This window comes from Nelumbo nucifera, chromosome 1 (genome assembly GCF_055504915.1).
Source record: "Nelumbo nucifera cultivar China Antique chromosome 1, China Antique-T2T, whole genome shotgun sequence".
Lineage (NCBI taxonomy): Eukaryota > Viridiplantae > Streptophyta > Magnoliopsida > Proteales > Nelumbonaceae > Nelumbo > Nelumbo nucifera.
This window is the reverse complement of record NC_142649.1, coordinates 96,175,098-96,195,842: the sequence shown is the minus strand read 5'-3', so window position 1 is coordinate 96,195,842 and position 20,745 is coordinate 96,175,098. Positions and strand designations below refer to the sequence as shown.

Below are 20,745 nucleotides of genomic sequence, written 5' to 3'. Positions count from 1 at the left end.
TCCTTTTGGTTGATGGTGATTGCAATATATGGTTTGGGCCCAGATAAGATGCATGCCCATGCTTGCAATCGGACACAAACTATTCATTCATGAGAATACAAGGGACATAGACTTTCGATCCAACGAGTTCGGATTTGGTCCTCACACGAACCTTACAGAAGTTGGAGTGCATATCTGGAACCTCTCCCTACTTGTAAGTTATCATTTATGGGGAGATGTTCCTAATGCAGAGCTGCAACGTGCTGTGAGGTTGGTCTGTACATCGGTTTCAGAAATCATCTGGTGTATGCACTACACTAGTTACCCATTTGGACTGCATCACTGTTTGAAGAGAGGATCCCTGAATCCAGTGAGTTATTTAAACTGGGCCAGTTCGGCTCTTGTGGGCTGGACATTTCTCTTCTCCCTTGTAAGGGATGCGGAATGCCTAGCCTCTTACAAACAGAGAAAGAAATGGGGAGGGTGTTTGGCGTGTTAGAACGTGATTGGTTCCAAAGTAACAGGTAGCAGAAATTAGTTAATGCGCTATCGACTAGAGGTGAGTATGGGTCAGTTCGGTTTGGTTTCAGGTTTTTGGATCTGGAACTAATTCTGTGAATGTTGGTCTCAAGGTCAGTCCTGGCCTTGGCAGTTCCGGCATTGGTTCCAAGGTCTACCTGTGGAATCTATTCTTTCTTTACTCTCCCATTTCAAAAAAAAAGAAAAAAGAAAAAGAAACATCTCTTTTAAAAACTTAATTTTCAATAATGATAATATATAATTTTAAACTTATATTATCTTTACTAATTAAATTGAGTAATTTAATATATAGATTATCATAATATATTAATATGTGGTTCAAAATTTGTCATTATAATTTAAATTTTGTAAATGCTACATTTTACATTATTTAGGTAACATATTCAAATATTAAAATGAAAACAAATGATCAAACCACTTAAGTAACTCAATGAAAAAGTGAGACCATGGCTTTTGTAACCATGAGTGCTTGGTTTCAAATCTTCACATCCTTAAAAAAAATTTGGGACATATTTCAAAGCAAGTTCGGTTCCAAGGCCGGTTCCATCAAGGCCAAGCAAGGTCAATTCGGGTAAGGTAAACCCCTAGACCCTAGAACCGACCTAGGGTGGGGGTTGGTTCTAGGAATTTGGAACCAGATCCAATCCTATAACAGACTGGGTAGGGTTTATTCAAGGCAGATTCGAGGTTGGTTCCATTCGGTTCCGGGTAGAACCTATCCATTTGCTCACCCCTACTATCGACCACCACATTTTGATTCCCAAACATTAAGGTTATGTTTGGTTTGAAGGAAAATAACAGAAAAACATAAAATTGAGGTGGCCTCGCTTCCCTCAACTTTATGTCTCTCTTACTGTCTATCAAACCGAAACAGCCTAAATTATTCAGATACTACTTTTGGTCACTTTCCTCAACAAGGTGTTATGCAGATTCAGGCAACCTATAGCTGAGTTCTATGCAATTCCATCGGAAACTGAAGCTATGGCCTTCTTGGAAGGATTCTCCTTCGCACTAAATCCGGACCTTATTCATGTTCAAGTTCAATACTTCAACAGTTCAACTATTCAATTTGAAGGAGGCGCCTGTTTGTTATCAAGTGCCTGTTGCAGGTCACTCAGTAAAAGATTTCTTCTATTGCTCTTTTTATCATGTCGCCCGTAACAGTAAAATTTGCATGCAGTTTGTGTAGGTCATTTACGTGGTCTTCTCCTGATTTTGTAAATGATGTACTGGCGACTGATTCTTCTGAGCAATGAAATATTTCATTCATTTCCACAAATACAAACAAAATAAAACAAAAAACACTATGGTTCGATTCTATTGAAGGCTCGTTTTATCTGTATGGGCCATGGAAGTTACAATCAAACGCTTCGAATCCTTGTGTTTTATGTACTGACGCCGATGGGGCATTCCGATAATAATCAAACAAGAACAAGATACAGCCGTCCTACTTGAACATCACTCAAGATCCTAGTTGAGAGAGAGAGAGAGAGATTGGCAATATTAATTTTTTTAGACTAATTAAAATCAAGGCGGCCGATATCTTGTTGATAAGGTATTTGATTGGCGTTCCCACGACCTGGGAATCTGTTGATTACTTCATTATACACCAATGTTTTAAGAACAGGTTCCCACAGAGAAAGAAAGGGCCAACTCTGGATATTATTGGTTTTCTTCATTCAACCGCGTGGCTGGCCTGATTTTCCAAGCATTGGTTGTTTTGGTAGTCCAGAATACAAGCAAAGAGAAAACGACAGAGAAAACAAACAGCTTAAAAAAAAACTAAACAAGAAAATTAAACTTTATATGCATTACAAGAGTACAAGAAATCAAGAATATTGGGCAACTTTACATTACAAGAGTACAAGAAATTAAGAATATTGGTGTACTGTTACCCAATATTCTAAATTTCTTGTACTGTTGTAATGCATCATGGTGCCAACCAACTGGTTGGTGGTTGTAGCGGAGAATTTGGATCGAATCCCGCCTGTACCTGGGTTGGGGATGGACTACCAAAAAAGCATCTGAAATTTAATGTTCTCAATTATTCATCAATTAACTATATTTATGCTACTCTTTTATGCCTTAACATTGGATTTTCATAAGCGTGGAAATAATTTTGCAGACATCAAAAAGATTTTCCTATCAAACTAAAAGAAAATTAGTGAAAAACAGACGCCTAATGACCATGTTAATTGGTGAAAATTCTACTCTTGCGTAACTTTTTCCCAATGTTCAGAAATTTTACCGAATAAAAAGGGTTTTATCTTAAGCCTCCCGAGTTTAATGACATCGTGGGACCATTTGAACTGCTTAAGTGAATGACTTTATAGCTTTGACTAGTTGTGAATAAGTTGTTCATTATTGGTTTCTTAATGGCTGAGTGGCATTTTGGGTGATTAATCTGCACACAAACATAGTGAAAGAGACTTATGTCCGCAGTTTCGGATCAAATCAAATAGAACCCTAGAGTTAGTAGCTTATGAATCATCCTGAATTTTTGTCACCTCCAAAGGCGTTCTGGAGAAACCCTGTTTGGCTAAGATGGCTCACATCACCCCATGATTTTATTAGCCAACCCTCCCTGTCTGACAGGTGAAATACGCTAACAGACGTATTTAGTATCTTCCCTGAAGATGGTCCCTTTGGGACAGCTCGCTTGTAGAATGATCTGATGACACCTCCGTGAGCGACTACGACCACTCTATCTCCTGCGGTAGACAATACCAAATAAGTGGTGTTAATAATAACCATAATTGTTTCCAAACAAACAGCAGCAGCAAAGATTTTTATGACTATCCAACTTCCATGGCCATGCATACAGAAAGAAATCATGAGGGGTTGGCAGAATGGTAGAGGTTTATGGTACAAACTTCAATTGTTCTTAAACTAGAAAAGTTATAGCATGCAACTCTTCTAATATTGAGTTTGTCTTGCTCTCCCACTGCCACTCCCATGCCTCAACAAAAGAGGTTTTTGTCAGACTGGCAGCCAGCGTATCACTTATGCCAAGCCATTATGAACATGAACCTGAGTTGTCGTTTCATAGGGTGGAATGGCAAAACAGGACTCATGACTTGTTAGCCAACCACATATATAGTTGGTTAAGGCTTTGCTAGGTTCAATTATAAGCAATGGCATGCGCTTATTCAATCATAGTTTGAGGGTAAGTTTAAAGTTTAAACTACAAACATTTTTTTGGACTCTGACAAAGAAAGCAACTCAGAGAAATGAAAAGCAAAACATGGCACTAATGAATTGACATAGGCACCATCTAGTTTAGATAAACTAATGCATTGAAGATTAGTTCCAACATACATCTCTTCCACTTTTGGATTGAAAACTGATCCTAACTTCCTAACAACTCCGGCAGGGACATTTCTAACATGGAGTACCTGCCAGAACAATATCACATCATACTGAAACATTCTTTTTTGTACTTGGATGATATTAATATATCTGCCTAATTTAGAACTTTTGGATCCTTTTTTCTTCTTTTTTATCAACAACTGAATTACTTCATTAAAGATTAATAGAAAGAAGATACAATACAGTCAGAAAAGGGAGAGACAAATTCTCTTAACTCTCCACTTGAATTTCCTTTTTTCATTAACATAATTCCACCAATCCACATCCTCCTTTTGCAGTCAGCTTATCACTAACTTTGAATCTCCCTCAATAATCAATTTCCAAACATTCAACTCCTTGGCCCTTATACCTTCCATGGGCCCTCAAAGAATCACCAACACCAAATGGACATGAAAAAACAGGCAAGAATTCTTCCTTCATCATTCCTAAAAACCCCTCCAATGCCTGAAGGACAAGGATTTCCTTCACTACTACCACCAAAATTCAGCTTGGTGAAGCAACCAACCGTCAGGGACCAAGACCACCTGATAACAGCAGCATGAGGAGCTGAGTTTGCCGCCTCCTTCCACTTCTTATGCAAGCCATTAGCATTTATATCCTCAAAGGAGTAAGGGTTTCACCCAATGTACCACCCTGATGGTAATAATTTCAAGTAAGGCTTCTCTACTTCTTTGAAAAAACTCTCAAGTTTCTTTCTCCCCAAATTATCCACCAAACTGCAACTCTTGTGCACCTCTAAAATATTCTTCCCTACTTTTTCAACCAGCTGAAGAAAGTAGAAGCAAACAAGCTTTGTACATCTGGCAGGGGGGTCACCCTTAGCTTTCAAAAATGCTCCCCAACAACAAACACCAATCTTAGGAGGAATTGGTTTTACTCCAAAACATGTGTGCTGGGCACAACCAACAAATTCCACCTACTCACATCCTCCTTTCGCAACCGGCTTATAACTAACTTCGAATCTCCAATTACAGTTGCATTCTTCATGATGTGATAAAAACAAGATATTATATATTTTTGATAAGGACAAGGTATTATATATTAGAAGGTAGGAAAATGAAATAGCCATATAGAATCATATGTGATACATGATGGCCCGATTAAAGGATAGTTTGCAGCACTTTCTGATTCATCCAGTGACTTTTGAACAAGTAAATGTTTCTTTTTGCCCAAGAAATCTCTCAAAGAGGCAGCTGTGAAGAAACCATACCTTTATGCTTCCTGCCGATTCTTTCCAGGGTAGACGTGCATCGTTGATGAAGTTGATCAAGACTTTCTCCACCACCCTGAATATTATAAATCAGAGAAAGCCAACTCAAGGATTAGATATGATTCCATTAAGTGTGCCAGGATCTGACTAATACATGTGGAAAATAATCAAGTAGCATATGGTGCCTCAAGGAACAAGTTGCATGGCAGGCAGTTCCTGGATAATTCCATGCATCTTTTTATACTTATAAAACAGTTATTTTTTATCTGTTTCTTTTGACAGTTTGGTCCACTCGTGGCTTTGCTCTTAATCCAGGGGATGGTTCATTTATAATAGCAGAAACCAAGTGGATCATTGAGGTGTTAGTTCACACCTAAGAGACATAGAGGTTATCTGTAGAACAAAACTTTATTTGTTTATTGAGCTCATAAAAAATACATTCATTAGGGCATAACCCTTTTTGAATAAATGGGACACATCTTTTGTGAAAAGTAGAGGTGTGTTGAATAACATAGTTTATTTTTCAGTTTAGTGCCACAAGGGAACATTTGTAATTACACCTTTTTATTTCTGTATGGTCGCCCTAGTACAAATATTAAAAAGGCTGGCGCCGCCAGGTGACTTTTTTCCCCTCTCAAATCTTTTTTCTCTTTTCTCTCTTCTCTCTTCTCCTCCTCTTCTCACTATTCTGGAATCGCACTACCTCTTCACCAAGAAAACAAGGTGCAATTGCATCTAAGATCAAATATTTTGAGCTGGATTCTATGGAAAATTCAGACTTTCTTTTATGCTGCGATCACATAACAACATAAACATTGAGGTTCAATAACTAAATACACAGCAATTGAATCATGAACCGGGACCATAAAGAGCATATTGCGAGTATGAAGTGGAATTAATACAATGGAATCAGGAGAGACGTCTGAATATTGACACAAGGTCAAAACATGTGTGCCAGGCACAACCAACAAAGATGGCTTTGGAATTTAAGAAATGATCAACCTGAGCCCACTCTAGTTGCACCCTTAGTGAAAAAAAAAACAAAAAACAAAAAAGAACATTCATCAGAAGTTAGAAGTTAACACTTCTCCCTTTCCAAAGCAACACTTTTGGCCTTGGACTTGGAGGGGCCTCCATTTGAAGATTTTTTGAAACTAAATTTTGATGGAAGTAGTCAAGGCAACCTAGGTCCTTCTGGAATTGGAGGGGCCATAAGAGACAAGGGAATCTAATATCACTCTATTCAGGACAGGTGGGGAATGGAGACTTGTTGAAAGCTGAGTTGTATGCAGTATTACAAGTTGTCCAGATAGCAAAAGAAATGGATGCGGAGAACCTGGTGATAGAAGGGGACTCCAAGGTGGTGGTGGGCTGGATAAAGAATCCGGAATCAGCAATATGGTGCTATAGAGATGAAATGAAGAAGTTCAAATGGCTAACACAACATATGAATCTGGTTATACAATGGGTGGGGAGGGAAGCTAATGGTTTGGCTGATTCTTTAGCCAAGCAAGGGGTAATGAGGGATCAGTTGTTTCGGGCACAGTTGTAAATATCTTGCTATTTTTTCTTTAAGTGTTAGGCTGCACCTCACACCTCTCCTTGGGATGCTTGTAACGTTTACTTATTATTTATGATATCAATGAAATTTTAACTTTTATATGTATATACCCATGGGGGAGGTGCTTTGGTCTTGTTATAGTTTGGAATTGTCAAATATATATTGTTTTTTAACCTTAACAAAAGCCAGCATGGTCCATGCATAACAGCACAACCCAAGTTCATTTGGGGGCACTAGTTCATTCCTAGGTGACATGCTGACAGGATATCTCTGAAAGAGAGATTTCCAAACTTCTGATCAACGTGGTTGATTTTAGGTAAAGACAATTAACTACTTCAATCATAGTTGTCGAGGCATATTGGTGATTCTAGGTGACATGCTGACAAAGAAAAGAATCTAACTTCCAGGTTAGGTTCTTAGTTTTGTGTATCAATTAGCAAGAATTGAAAGATAGCAATGATCTTTACTAAGCAGCAATGAATTCCATATCAAAACATGGTAAAAATATAAAATCATGACATTTAAAGGACATTACTATTTCAAAACTATGAATTTAAATATAAAAACACAATGTTAGCAATATTATAATAGATAGTAATAATTGTAGAAAAAGAAGAAAAAGAGAATTAAGGGACCCTTGTTTTTTGCCCTTCACTTCTTTTTTCTCTCTCCTCAAAGCCCTTAGGTCTTTTGTATTTCAAAAATAAAATCCTAAAACAAAACATAAATAATGATAAGATGTATCACCTATCAATATTCATACTAATAAGACACCTTGTAGGTGCTGTTTTAATATAAATCATATGTTTTAGGCTAGGTGCTGAGTGTGGGCCTTGGTGCAGCGGCTGGGTTGCTCCACTGTGACCTTGGTGACTAGGGTTCAAATCTTGGAAACAGCCTCTCTGTATGTGCAGGGGTAAGGCTACGTACATCTGTCCTTCCCAGACCCCGCATTGGCAGGAGCCTCGTGCAATGAGCAAGACCAAATCAGCCCCCCACAATGTCCCACAGCACATCCCCGCCGTGTATTGGGAACATCTGCCGATGATAATCCCAAAAATGATGATGTCATCATCGGGAGATGTTCCCAATACACGGCGGGGATGTTGTGGGGGGGCTGATTTGAACTCACAATGGGCTGCCCTTATTTTAGGTTAGGTGCTCCTCATTGAAGCAACACCTAGATAGGTGCTTTAGTGAAGCTTTAACAACTATTCCCTCAATGTACCTATCAAATAAATAAATAGAATGGCCTTGATGGCACCAAATGTATCATGTGGAAGAAATGGGAGCAGAGAAACAAGAAAGAGCATGTAAAAATCTTTAGTACTTTTAACAGTTAAAACATTTATGTTTCTATGGTGCAAATTGTATATTGTTTTCTTATTGAGACCATTATCTAGAAGAGAAAGTGAAGAGAAGAGAGAAGGAAGAGGAGAAAAGAGAGATCTGTGAGCAAAACTCAGTGCTGGCAGCGCCAGCTTTTTTGGTATTTATATTAGGGCGACCATAACATAATATAAAAGAAGGGGACTTACAATAGTACCCCTGCAATACTAAACAGAAATAAAACAAAAGACAAACAGCCTTTTAACACTCCCTGTCTCCCCCTCAAGTTGGGACATAGATGTCAATCATGCCCAACTTGTCACATAGATCATTATGCCGCAAATGATGTAACCCTTTTGTGAAGTTTGACAACATTTTCTTTGATAAAATGCTTGTCTACCTCAATGTGCTTGGTTCTATCATGCAATACTGGGTTAGCATCAATGTTTATGGTTGCCTTGTTATCATAATATAAAGTCATAGGTCCATCAACTGTAAATCTCAATTCACTCAACAAATTTTGTAGCCACACTATTTCAGCCACTCCATGAGATATTGCTCTATATTCAGCTTCAACACTAGACCTATCCACCACATTCTGCCTTTTGCTTCTCCATGTGACTAGGTTTCCTCCCACAAAGGTACAGTAGCCACTGGTAGACTTCCTATCATCCAGTAATCCTGCCCAATCAGCATCAGTATACACTTCAACCTTCAAATGCTCATGCTTTTGGAACAATAAACCTACACCTGGGAATTTCTTAAGATACTTGAGAATTCTTTCAGCTGCTTCAAGGTGGGTGGTCTTAGGGGCAGGCATGAATTTACTAAGAACACCCACTGCATAAGCAATGTCTGGCCGAGTCATGGAGAGATATAACAGTCTTCCTACAAGCCTCTGAAATTGCTTCACATCTTTGATGAATTCACCTTGACAATCACTTAATTTGTGATTAGGATCAATAGGAGAATCAACAGGTTTCACTCCCAATTTTCCTATATCCTATAACAAATCTAAGACATACTTTCTTTAAGAAATGAAGATACCCTTTTGTGAGTGGGCAACTTCGATTCCAAGGAAATATCTCAAAGGACCTAGATCTTTCACCTCAATCTGAATAGCAAGGAATCCCTTCAACTTTTGAATTTCATCTTTCCAAGCACTAGTGATAACTATATCATCAACATACACTATTAGGGCTGTAATTTTCCCTTCCCCTCTTTTCACAAACAATGCATGATCAGATTGACATTGCTTGTAGCCTTTTTGTTGTACAACTACCTGGAATCTGCTGAACCAAGCTCTTGGTGATTGTTTCAGGCCATATAACGACTTCTTTAACCTACATACCTTTTGTTCATTACCTTGAACCCGAAAACCGGGGGGTTGTACCATGTACACTTCTTCTTCAAGATCATCATTTAGAAATGCATTCTTGATATCCAGTTGGTGAAGGTCTCAATCAAAGTTAGCATCTAAAGAGAAAAGAACCCTAATGGAGTTCATCTTAGCAACAGGTGCAAAAGTTTCTACATAATCCACCCCATACACTTAAGTGAACCCTTTTGCCACTAAACGAGCTTTATACCACTTCACTGTGCCATCAGCCCTATGTTTTACTGTAAATATCCATTTACATCTAACTGGTTCCTTCCCCTCAAGAAGATCCACCAATTCCCATATACCATTTTTATGTAATGCATTAATTTCTTCCTTCATTGTATCTATCCATTTAGGTACCAAGAGAGCTTCTGCTACATTCTTAGGAGTAAGAATAGAGACACTATCAATGGAAGAGAGGAATGCCCGAAAGGAAGGTGAAATGTTTTCCTAGGAAACAAAATGGGAAATGGGGTGCTTAGTAATGTAAGACCTAACACCCTTCCGGTGAGTAATAAGAAGGTCAAGATCATCAGACTGGAGGTATCAATAGTAATAGGGTTAGAAATGTCAATGGGAACTAAGGTACCTGGCTGGGTAGGATCCATCCCTGGAGAATTTAATGGTTTTGGTGGTACAGATTCTAGATGCTCCACAACTCTTGAACTTGGTTGGCCTTTGTGACAGTGACAGAAAACACGGAAGGGAGGAGGATCAGGAAGAGGAGGGAGCTGAATTTGAGGCAGAAGAGGAAGCTGAACCTGTTTTTTCTCATGCCTACACTCCCCATGAGGGAAACATGAAAGAAAGGTTCACTCTCAAAAAAAGGAAACATCCATAGAACCATGATATTTTTGAGAGACGGGATCAAAGCACCGATACCCATTTTGAGAGTTGTAAGGTACTCCAAGAAGATGCAAGGAATAGCACAATGATCCAATTTCCCACAAGTGAGTGACAAGTTTTGGACAAAACAATTACAACCAAACACAGAGAAAGGAATAGACAAAAGAGGAGCCTTGGGAAACAGAAGTTGATGTGGGGCTTTGTACTCTAACCATTGAGAGGGCATGTGATTAATGAGATAAGCAACACAAATGATAGCTTCAAGCTAAAAATGTTTGGGGACAATCATATGAATCAATAATCCCCAAGCCACTTCAAGAAAGTGGCAGTTCTTTCTTTCATCTACACCATTTTGCTGTGGTGTTCGGGCACAGGAGCTATGGTGGAGTGATCCACGTGAAGCAAAGAACTTTGTGAGATCATTATGAAAATATTCTTTGGCATTATCGGATTAGAAGATTTGGATTTCGATTTGAAATTAGGTGAAGATCATTCTTTGGAAATCTTGGATAATTTTTGGTACTTCATCCCTAGTTCGCATGGGATACACCCATGTGTACCTGGAGTAGTCACCAATAAAGGTAATAAAATACTTGTAGCCACTTTCAAATGATAAAGTAATTGGACCCCAAACATCAGAATAAACAATATGGAAAGGAAATTCAGATTTATTATTCTTTGAAGAAAAATGAGTTCTACAATGTTTACTCAACTGACAAGTTTGACATATCAACTTTGACATTGACATTGACTTAAACAACTCTAGAAACACAATCTTTAAGGAATCAAATGATAAATGACCAAGACAACTGTGCCATAAATAGGCCTGACTCTTGAACTTTGTGACTGCAAGACCAGCCTTATTCTCCAGCAAGCAGACACCATCCACCATACGTCCTCTACCAATCATCTTCCCCGAGGCCAAATCCTGAATCACACAATAAGGGAAGAAGGTTACTGAACAGTTTAATGAATTGGTGATACTACTAGCAAAAAACAAATTAATAAGGAATTATGGAACATGTAAAACATTAGAAAGGGTAGAACTAAAAGGAAGAGAAATAGTTCATTGACCAGGTATGGTAGAGAATGAACAATCAGCCAGTCTCACTTTGTCTCTTCCAAAGAGAAGATGATAGGTCTGAAAGTAAGTAGACTTACCAGTCATATATTTTGACGCTCTAGAATCAATTATCCAATGAGAGTCAAAGGAATGAGACGATACATGGAGAGATGTGGTAGAATTACCTGATGTAGACACATATAAAGTTGATGGAGGAGGAGCATCCATCTGACAAATTGTCTTACCATAAAGTTCTAAATGGTCACAAAAGGAATTAATGATATCCTCCCTAGGGTCAGAACTAGAGGTGTATGTCTGAGTTGTAGTAGTAGTTGAGGGCTGGTTCTCCTAAGTAACCATGTTTACTATAGTGAGCTTTCTTGAACCTTGTTTCCCTAACTTTTTATTCAGATCTGAACCTTGTTTTTTACTTAATTCCTGAGCCCATTTCGGATTTCCATGAAGGTCCCAGCATGTGTCACGAGTGTGCCAAGACTTCTGGCAATGGGTGCACTATAATTTTTCTTTATCATCCACCCTTTTTTGAGAGTCTCCCTTCTTAAAGGGATTTCCCCCACTTATAACAACACTTCCTTTCATTGATGTCCCACCTGTAACAACACATGGTGGGACAGCACACTATTACTCATGATACATTTCTCTCAAACCTAATTTCTTCTTCTCTTCCTAATCTGGTTTCTTATTTTCCTTTCCTGGATTCATCACAACATAATCGAAATATCAAAGATCTGATCTCCAAGTAAAAGGGTCCATCAAAGAGGGTTATGGAATGCTCAAGCTTCAGACCTTTTCTAGTTTCTGCTTGTCATCCTTATACAATGACCAGTTTTTTTATGTGCTTTCTAATTTTATTAGATGTCTTCAAAAGGCACTTGGCTGAGTGTCATAGTGAAGCAAGTATTTTATACTGTAAATTGTTAAAGATAATTAGTAAATAAACAATCCCTTGCCATCTCTCTCTTGTTAAGGACCACTACCCAATGTTGGTCCTAGCTATATGGGGCATTGAGAGGGGTGGACTAGATACTTGCATCTGTCTTATCATATAAGAAAATATTTTATTGTCATGTGGGGATTGTGGAAGGAAAGGAATACAACAATCTTTGGTAAAATGCATCAAGATCCATTCATGGGAGATGCCAAGATATTAGGTTGCTAATAAGAGATTGGGCATCCAAGCTATCAAACAATTACATACTTCCATATATGGTCTCCAAAAAACCTGAGACTGAAGCCATTTGAGAATATTCTCCAATCGCTATGATTTCTAGTCATGACAGATCCAGGAAGTCAACTCATAATTTTTGAGTTATCAAGATGAGAAGTTGAAGAAAGAATCTACATAACAAAGTTTTGTAGTTTTCAATGACAACTAGACCTTGAAGTTCTTCTATTAATTTATAGTCTTTAATTATGAATTGTAGAAGGACTAGCAATCTTTTGGTAGTTTTCGATTTATTTTATATTGCTGCCTTTTGTATATGTTGAATCCTAGCTTCGTAAGGAGTGGATTTCAAGTTATTCTTGAAGTTAGTCCATTTCTTGGTTACTGCATATCTATGGATTAAGTAGGAGTCCCAACCGGAGAACTTGGGTGGTTTCTATTGCAGATATCAATTTTCTCTGTTAGCCACTATTCTTGCATTCTTGAACTGCTGTAGTAACATGAATGATGAACGAGAATGATATTTGCTGTTATCATAGGTTTGATTTTCTCCTGTGTTACATTTCTATAGTTACTACAGGACTAGGACGCATGTGTAGGACTAACTTTGATCAGAATTGAGAAGGCATATAGTGAGATACTAATGTTATACTTTATTTCATATCTGTTTTTGTAAAGTGTGATTCACAAATAGGAAAGGCTTTATTGTCCTCCCTCTTGTAACTCATCCACATTTTAATACAGTTAGGTCCATATCCAATCCCCTCCTCCCAAGACCCTGGATAGCCAAGACCAACATTAGGTAGTGGCCCATTTTGGCCCAATATGATCAAAAGAAAAATTTTCAATATTTTTAAAAACTGTTGACCATAAGTGGAGTAGCACATTTCTAGAGCTCTACCACAGAATATATCACCATTCAATGAGAAATTTGATTACAATTTCAGGTCTCAAACTAAGTTGGTTGAATTCACATCTGAATGGGATGATTATAAAGTAATTAATTGACAACTAGAAGTAAAGTCTTTGTAAATTATTAAGGAGAATGTTTATACTACCGTATCCATATTTTATAATAATAATTCAGGCTAAATGGATTAATTTTGTTATGCATCATCTGATTCATCTTCCAAGTAGAAATGCTGCATAGGTATTGGAACATACCCCAAGTCATTTACTTGTGCAACTATTTGAATAACTGAAAGATTAATGATATAATTAATTTTTTTGAGGATAAGGTAAAGTAATTCATTAATATCAAAAGCCAAAATACAAATAAGCCTCTGTACAATGAGAAACTGTATAGCAGGAAAACGGATATCCACATATTTCCAGTCCTCCAAAAAAATAAAAAAAAAGACTATAAATTCCTTACAAATAGGAAGTCAGAATCAAAAAAGGAAGACATATGCCTATTTTTGAATAGGTGATTAACTGCCAACCAGGAGTGTATAAATTAGAATAAGAAGATCACAAAAGATAAAAAAACTTACTGGTATTTCTTGATTGGTTTTGTGAGATATAAATGCTTGAAAAGCCTTAGGTTTTAACTTGGCAGCTTCATGGTATACTACACCTTGAAGATCCCCAAGATGTCGTTCCCTCAGTCCTGGGTCTTGTATGACCTATCATGAATAAAATTTTGAATGAAACAAAAAATGTAACATATTGCAGGTAATAAAATATTCAAATTGATCCATTTTTCACTACTCCAAGGAAACAAAACAGAAGATCAGATTAAAAAACTCAATGCAGCCATAGAAGAAATAAATTCCAAGGTCAGCACATTATTCTTGAAGCAACTTTCTAAACCAACAGATTCTTCCTAAAGTAACTCTAGTTCTATCTTCATCCAACCTAGATATACATGTTCCTTTGATATCCATATATTCAATTTATGGTAAACAAGAACATTTCATCAATGCAAAAAAAAAAAAGGAAAAAGAAATTACAACAAAAGGTAGGCAAGCAACTAAATTCCCAAAAACCGAAGAACACACAAGTACGTCTTAATGACAACAGGAATCCAACTAACCATCATGAACAACAATATCAAGAGAGAGATTTAGTCATTTTTTTCCAGATTTCACTCTTTCTATTGTCCATAGGTTCACTCTTTTAGTTTTAGTCCATAATAGCAGGAATCATAGAATGCAAGAAACAACAAGAAGGATTTCCATCTTTTGCAGGGAAGGAAGGTTCTCTTGAAACAAAACAAAAGAACGTGGGGATTTTTCTTTGAAAAGCCTAAAGCCTCATATCATACCAGATTGTCTGGTTTGATTAAAAACTTACTTTTGAATCAAATGTCATCCTTCCAAAAATTGGATAATGCAGAAGTGCACCCATACCATAGCAGTATCAAATTCAACGTAAATTTGAGAAAGCAAATGTGTGGATAAGAAAGGATATAATGTATAGAACTACAGCCTGCTTATCTTATTAAAAGGAATTCTTATTATCCACCATAAACCAATAAAAAGAAGCCTGCATGTAAATAAAAAAAAAAAAACTCTATACTAAAAGATGTGTATAGAATATTTAATTAAAACCCTGAATCAACTGTCCAATTAAATGGGTGAAATAAGCTGACCTACTTTATTTATAAAAAAATAATAATAACAATAACAACAGCAGCTTTGCAAAGCCCTCTCAGTTGCCACAAATTAAAAGAAAAACAACAAAAGAAAAGGAAAAGAGTCAAAATTGCAATTGATTGATTTTTGGTCTTTCCAGCAATAAATGAAAATAAGTGAATGCATATAGAGTAGGAATGAATAGATTATGAATATCAATTACTAAGAAAGAAAAACATATGTAAAATTTAGCTTAAGAAAATGCAGTCCATCAAGACGGTTCCAGATATTTATACCTCTTTACTTCTGCAATGAAAATTGGCATCAACATGCATTCAGCGGGTATAACTTTGAATTTGTATCAGTAATAACACATGAATGCTGGCTTGAGAAAGTGTCTTAATGATTCATACCTCGACAGAACCACATTTGCCTGCTATAATTTGTGCAGTTTCAAGTGCTCGCTTCAAATCAGAGGAATAAATAGCAGAAATTTTATATTCCTTAGACAGTCGATCAGCAACCTTCAATGTAAGCAGAGCATGTCAAGATTCAACAGGGAAAAAGGTATATTTGTAGAAAATAAGTAAGATATAACTTACTGCAGCTGCTTGCTGTCTCCCAACCTCATTTAATTCAACATCCAGGTGTCCCTAATAAATAAAAAAAAAAAAATCACTGTGAGATTGAGGCGCAACTGTAAAAAGGAACATGAGATACAAAATGCAAGATGGAGAATATACTAAGTATAGCATGGTTGTGATGTATCCTTTATGAGGGTTATAGTCTTAAAAGAGTATGTAGTGATGCACAGTGTGAATTGGGAAAAAAAGGAATTGTAAATGCAAATGTATATTAATATGTAAATTGCCCACTGTCATAAGGATTGTATTTCTTTTAATTTGAGGCATGCCTTAAGCTAATACTGAAAATGGTGGGTATTATTATAGGATTAATGGGAAATATAATAAGTTAAGTTTGGACTTTGGATTAGTTAAAAAAAATGTGATCCTAGGATTATATGAGGCAAATGATTTTTTTTATAGATTTATTTCAAGAATGGCATCTAAAATAATGTGATATGTTGGATATTGACAACTTAATCGCAAGGTGCCAACCAGTGGTGGATCCAGGAATTTTCTTTTGGGGGGGGGGGGGGGGGCAAGTTGAACAAGAAAATGAGATAGGGAGTAGATGAGGTAGGATTTGGAGAGAAATGGGGTAGACAGGTTTGGATCTATTACAGATTTTTTAAGAAAAAAATAAAGATTTTTTTTTTTTAATTTTAAGAATTCAAGGAGATGCTTAACATTTTAGTGGGACATTGAAGTATTTATTTATTTATTTTGGGGGGGAATATACTTGGCTCCGCCCCTGGTGCCAACCGACTGGTTGGTAAGGTCTCCTGCTGGTTGTAGTGGAGACTTGGGATCGAATCCCACCAGCACCTGGGTTGGGGAGGTTTATGGGTTTGAGGGATGGGCTAACCCCCGTTGTGTAGCCCCTTGGGAAAAAAACAACTTGATCTGCACAAAAATGCCACTACAACAGTTCATGCCATTTCCAGATAAAAAAGGTGCCAACCATCATAAGTCAATCAACCTTAGCATAACTTTATGTTAATCCGCTTGGAAAGTCAACAAAACTGAGAAAAGATCAAACCCCACATTCTTCCATATCTAGGTGAACTAACGGCTTCTATATCAGATTGCACCCATTCAAGTGATGATAAAGGCTTGTTTTTCTATTCACAGCTATATCATTTCGGCAATAGTTCTTAATGAACACATGATACAACGAAGTAGACCTAAATTTTTTTTTTTGGAAACTACGTAACTACGTAAATAACACTCTTGGAGTGCAGGAGACATTGAGGAATATTAATTTCCCATTCAAATAAGGAAAAAGAGAAACACATAATCACGGAATTACCTTCTCAAGAAAATGTGATGCATAAGGCAGTTATGCAGTTATTTTGGGGGTAAAAGATGCATAACCAAAATCAATTTATGTGCGTTTAAAGCATAAGAGGCAACCGATACGTGTGCCAAGGTTAACAGATGATACACATCAAATGGAAAAAGGAAACCTGAATTCTTCCATCAGCATTCCACATAGTCTCCCCGTGCCGCACCACGATAATTTCGGCATAATCAGGAGGAACAGTACCGAATCCAGAGCCCCCGTTGCAATCAGATTGCAGAGACAAGCTTATCATTGAGTCATACAAATGTGTCATTTGGATTTAAATACAATAACAAGATACAGAGCTAAAGTTCCTGATTCTAGAAAAAAGAAAGGAAAACCAAACCGAAGTTACATCAAAGATACTGAACAACGATACCTAATATGAAGAAGAAAACCTTATTAGGGCGGAAAATAAAGATCTAAACCCTAATTTAAGAACAACCTCTCAAGATAACTCGATGGAATTGAAGAAGAAAGATTGGCAGAGAACCTAGAATTTGAGTTTTCAACGGTGGAATCGGCCATTTTGAAGAGGTGCGTCGAGCGGTGGAAGGCGAGAAAGTCCCGTTCTACTCCTCCACTTCCACCTGCGATTTCCTTGTTCTTCCCGAGCGAGAAGCTGTTTGAGCACCAAACCACCTTGAAGCGGAGATGGGACGGCTTACGGAGATAAATCAGAGGAATATTAGCGGGTATTGCATTTGCAATCATAAATACGAGCTTCACAATATGCGTCCCACGTTGTTAAGAGGAAGAGCGCAGCGCACACAATTGCTTTTAGAGTTTTAGTTTTAGGCTCGAACTCGAAGCCTTCTCTTTTATAACAGGAGCCAATTCATGGGCCGGACCGAACCTGAAGCCCAGCCCATGAACAACCTGCCCAATTACAGCATCGGGCCCATTCGACCAATAAGAGGCAGTGGAGGGGTTCGACTATGATACCGAAAAACCTTGTAAACAATGAATCAGTATCATAAAAATGGTTAAATCAATCAGGTGGTATTCATCAAAATTCATGGGGTTTTTAATTGGTCAAAACTCTTCTGCTATTTTTCTAATAAAATAAAGAATAAATCTATGGTGCCGGAAAAAAATGATACCAGGAGAGCTTTGATCAATCAAAATCCCATGTGTCACATTTGATTAGGGGTGAATTCGAGCCAAGCCGAGTTGAGCCAAATATTTGAGTATTCAAGCTCATCTCGGTAGAAAAATGCAAGGTTCGAGCTCGGGTACGAACTTGATTCAAATTGAAAATGTAAGCTCAAGTTCGGCTCTATTGCATAATTCATATGTTCGAGCTCGATAAGTGAACAGTTCTTTCTTCTTGGGTACCAATTGAATTTATGCATGAAGCAAAACACCACTCCTAATCCTCCAAAGTATCAATGCTCAATGGTGTACTCTCAAGTACCACAACTTGAATCTTTGCAAGAAGCAACAGAATACTTCTAATGGGTACAACATCCTTCAACCATTGCAGTTGGAGGTAGGCCAAAGGCTGAAACAGCAGGGGTATTTACAATTTCCAACTCTTTACTAATTTTTGTATTGAATCGGGGGTGTTACCTCTGATTTTCAAATGCTCTTGTTTCCTTATGGGGGTGGTAGTCTTTACTGTCCACGAGTGAACCCAAAGCGGTCCTTCAAGTCCCAACTGTAAAGAAACCCCAAACCCAAATCATCCACAGAATCACAGAATGAGAAGAAGAAGAAGTCTCGTACCTTGAATCTCCATTAAACAACTTCCATGGGTCGAATCTCTATTGAACAAGTTCTGTAGCTTGAACAGAGAAGAAGAATGAGTGTTGTCATCTATTCGTGTCGTATTTATCTTGTCTTCAACTAAATAAAGCATCGGAGTTTGGATTTGAACTCTGCACTTGCAATCGTATGTGATTGTTATTGTGAGAGTTGAGAGATGAGAGTTTGAGAGATGAGAAGCTTCACCGAATGAGTGTTTTTACGATTTCCCTCTCTTTGGTAATAGAGACAAAACCATCCTCTAGCAGGGACCATGATTGTAATTTGTACCTCACCAATGGAATTCATTAAAACAGTTTAATAATATATATTTAAATATATACTTAGTATATATAAGCTCGAAATCTCACGAGCCTAACGATCCGAATTTCAAAATGTTCGAGTTTGGCTCAATTTACATACGAACTATATTTAAAGCTCGAAGATCGATTTGGGCTGAGCTCGAGCAGCTCATGAATAGCTTGACTTGTGTCGTCCATTCCTACATTTGATGAATACCACCTCATTGATTACCACTTCTATAATATCAGTTACCCTCATCATTTCAGAAAGTAGGAGTACAAATCATGTACCCAATTTGAAGAGTTTACATTGCATTGGGCTTGGGATTTTGTTTCAGGTTCATTGAAAATTTAATAATTTCTCAACCCAAGCCCACTCAAATTGGACTGACATTAAGGGTACAAAGGAAACACTGGCATGTACAATTATGATTGAAAAAAAAAAAAAAAACATAAGAAATGAAGTAGGGATGATATTGTACACACAAGGGCTGTAACATTCACTTTGAATTTGGTGATAGCTCTTACTTTTTACCAATTACTTACTACCCATTTGGTTCGGGGGAATAAGGGTATGGAATCGGAATCAAAATGGATCATTCCGAATCCAATTGTTTGGTTCAATGAAATCGAAATTCCATTCGCATTTCAGGTAGGATGGCATTCCTCCATTTGAGGGAATGGCCTTTTCCTTTCTCTTCATTGATAATGAAATCCCATTCTAGCTGATTCCAATTCCCATCCGATTCCTATCTGAACCAAATAGATTATGGGAATAGACCATTCCGATTCCAATTCCAATGGATTTCGATTCCGATTTCAACTATAAACCAAATGGACCTTTAGTATATTAACCAATGAATAATAATGAATTGGAATGGGAATGGTCCATTCCCATAGTCTGTTTTGGTTCAGAGAATAATGGGAATGAGAATTGGAAACAACAGGAATGAGATTCCATTTCCAAGAGAGGGGCAAGGAATGGCCAATCCCTCAAATGGGGGAATGCTATTCCAGTAGGAATGGGAATAAAATTCCAATTCCACCCAACCAAACAGTTGGAATCGAAATAGCCCATTCCGATTTCGATTCTAGACCCCTATTCCTATGAACCAAACGGGGAAAAAAAAAAGAACTTAAACTACAAAAATGAAAGGAAATTTGAGCTTCACAAAGTTCATTGACAATTAAAAGGATCATACAAAACGTGCATATTTCTGGGGGATAATCTCTTTAGGTGGGACCTGATGGATCCTGTTCTCTAAAAATAAGACAAATGACAAACTATGGAGCCTTATACCCATATCCCAGCCTTGTATATCATAACCGAGATACTTGAAAAAACTAAGAAGAGAGAGAAGTATGGTAGTACTAATTCATTGGCTCCCATTTCTAGAAAGTATGAAAACAAAAAATCTATCTATATACTTAAAGCATTGGGACAGTGTACGATAGCATTGGGAGGTTGACACTTATATGTTTTTTGTTCTCTAAATTGTTGATACGTGTCCCTTTCTCTTCTCTTCTTTATTCTCTCTTTTCTCCCATTTCTCTTTGTTTGGAAAATTATAAGAATGCCACATATAAGAGAAACCTCCCTATATAATTGTCTCTATAATATTCAAAAATTATAGCAATGTCACATATAAGACAAATCTCCTTATATAATTGACTCAATAGCATTCGGAAATT

At 37.3% G+C, this 20,745-nt stretch overlaps 1 protein-coding gene across 3 annotated transcripts; it reads right to left on the bottom strand.

The window, feature by feature from the left end:
• Nucleotides 1-2,859: 2,859 nt before the first annotated feature.
• Nucleotides 2,860-17,795, bottom strand: LOC104605586 (Phosphoglycerate mutase family protein). Of its 3 annotated transcripts, none has more exons than XR_016077194.1 (8): nucleotides 17,499-17,795; nucleotides 17,130-17,250; nucleotides 15,643-15,693; nucleotides 15,454-15,564; nucleotides 13,958-14,089; nucleotides 11,017-11,143; nucleotides 5,099-5,174; nucleotides 2,992-3,230 (listed from the first exon to the last, which is right to left on the bottom strand). XR_016077194.1 is itself a non-coding variant. In XM_010270412.3 (7 exons), the coding sequence occupies exons 1-7, from the start codon at nucleotides 17,717-17,719 to the stop codon at nucleotides 3,007-3,009; spliced, it is 936 nt and encodes a 311-aa protein (XP_010268714.1). In that variant the 5' UTR covers nucleotides 17,720-17,795; the 3' UTR covers nucleotides 2,860-3,006. The 3 variants fall into 3 exon arrangements, 1 of the variants encoding a protein (XP_010268714.1); XR_016077195.1 differs by having other exon boundaries at nucleotides 11,047-11,143; XM_010270412.3 differs by lacking the exon at nucleotides 11,017-11,143 and having other exon boundaries at nucleotides 2,860-3,230.
• Nucleotides 17,796-20,745: the final 2,950 nt, after the last annotated feature.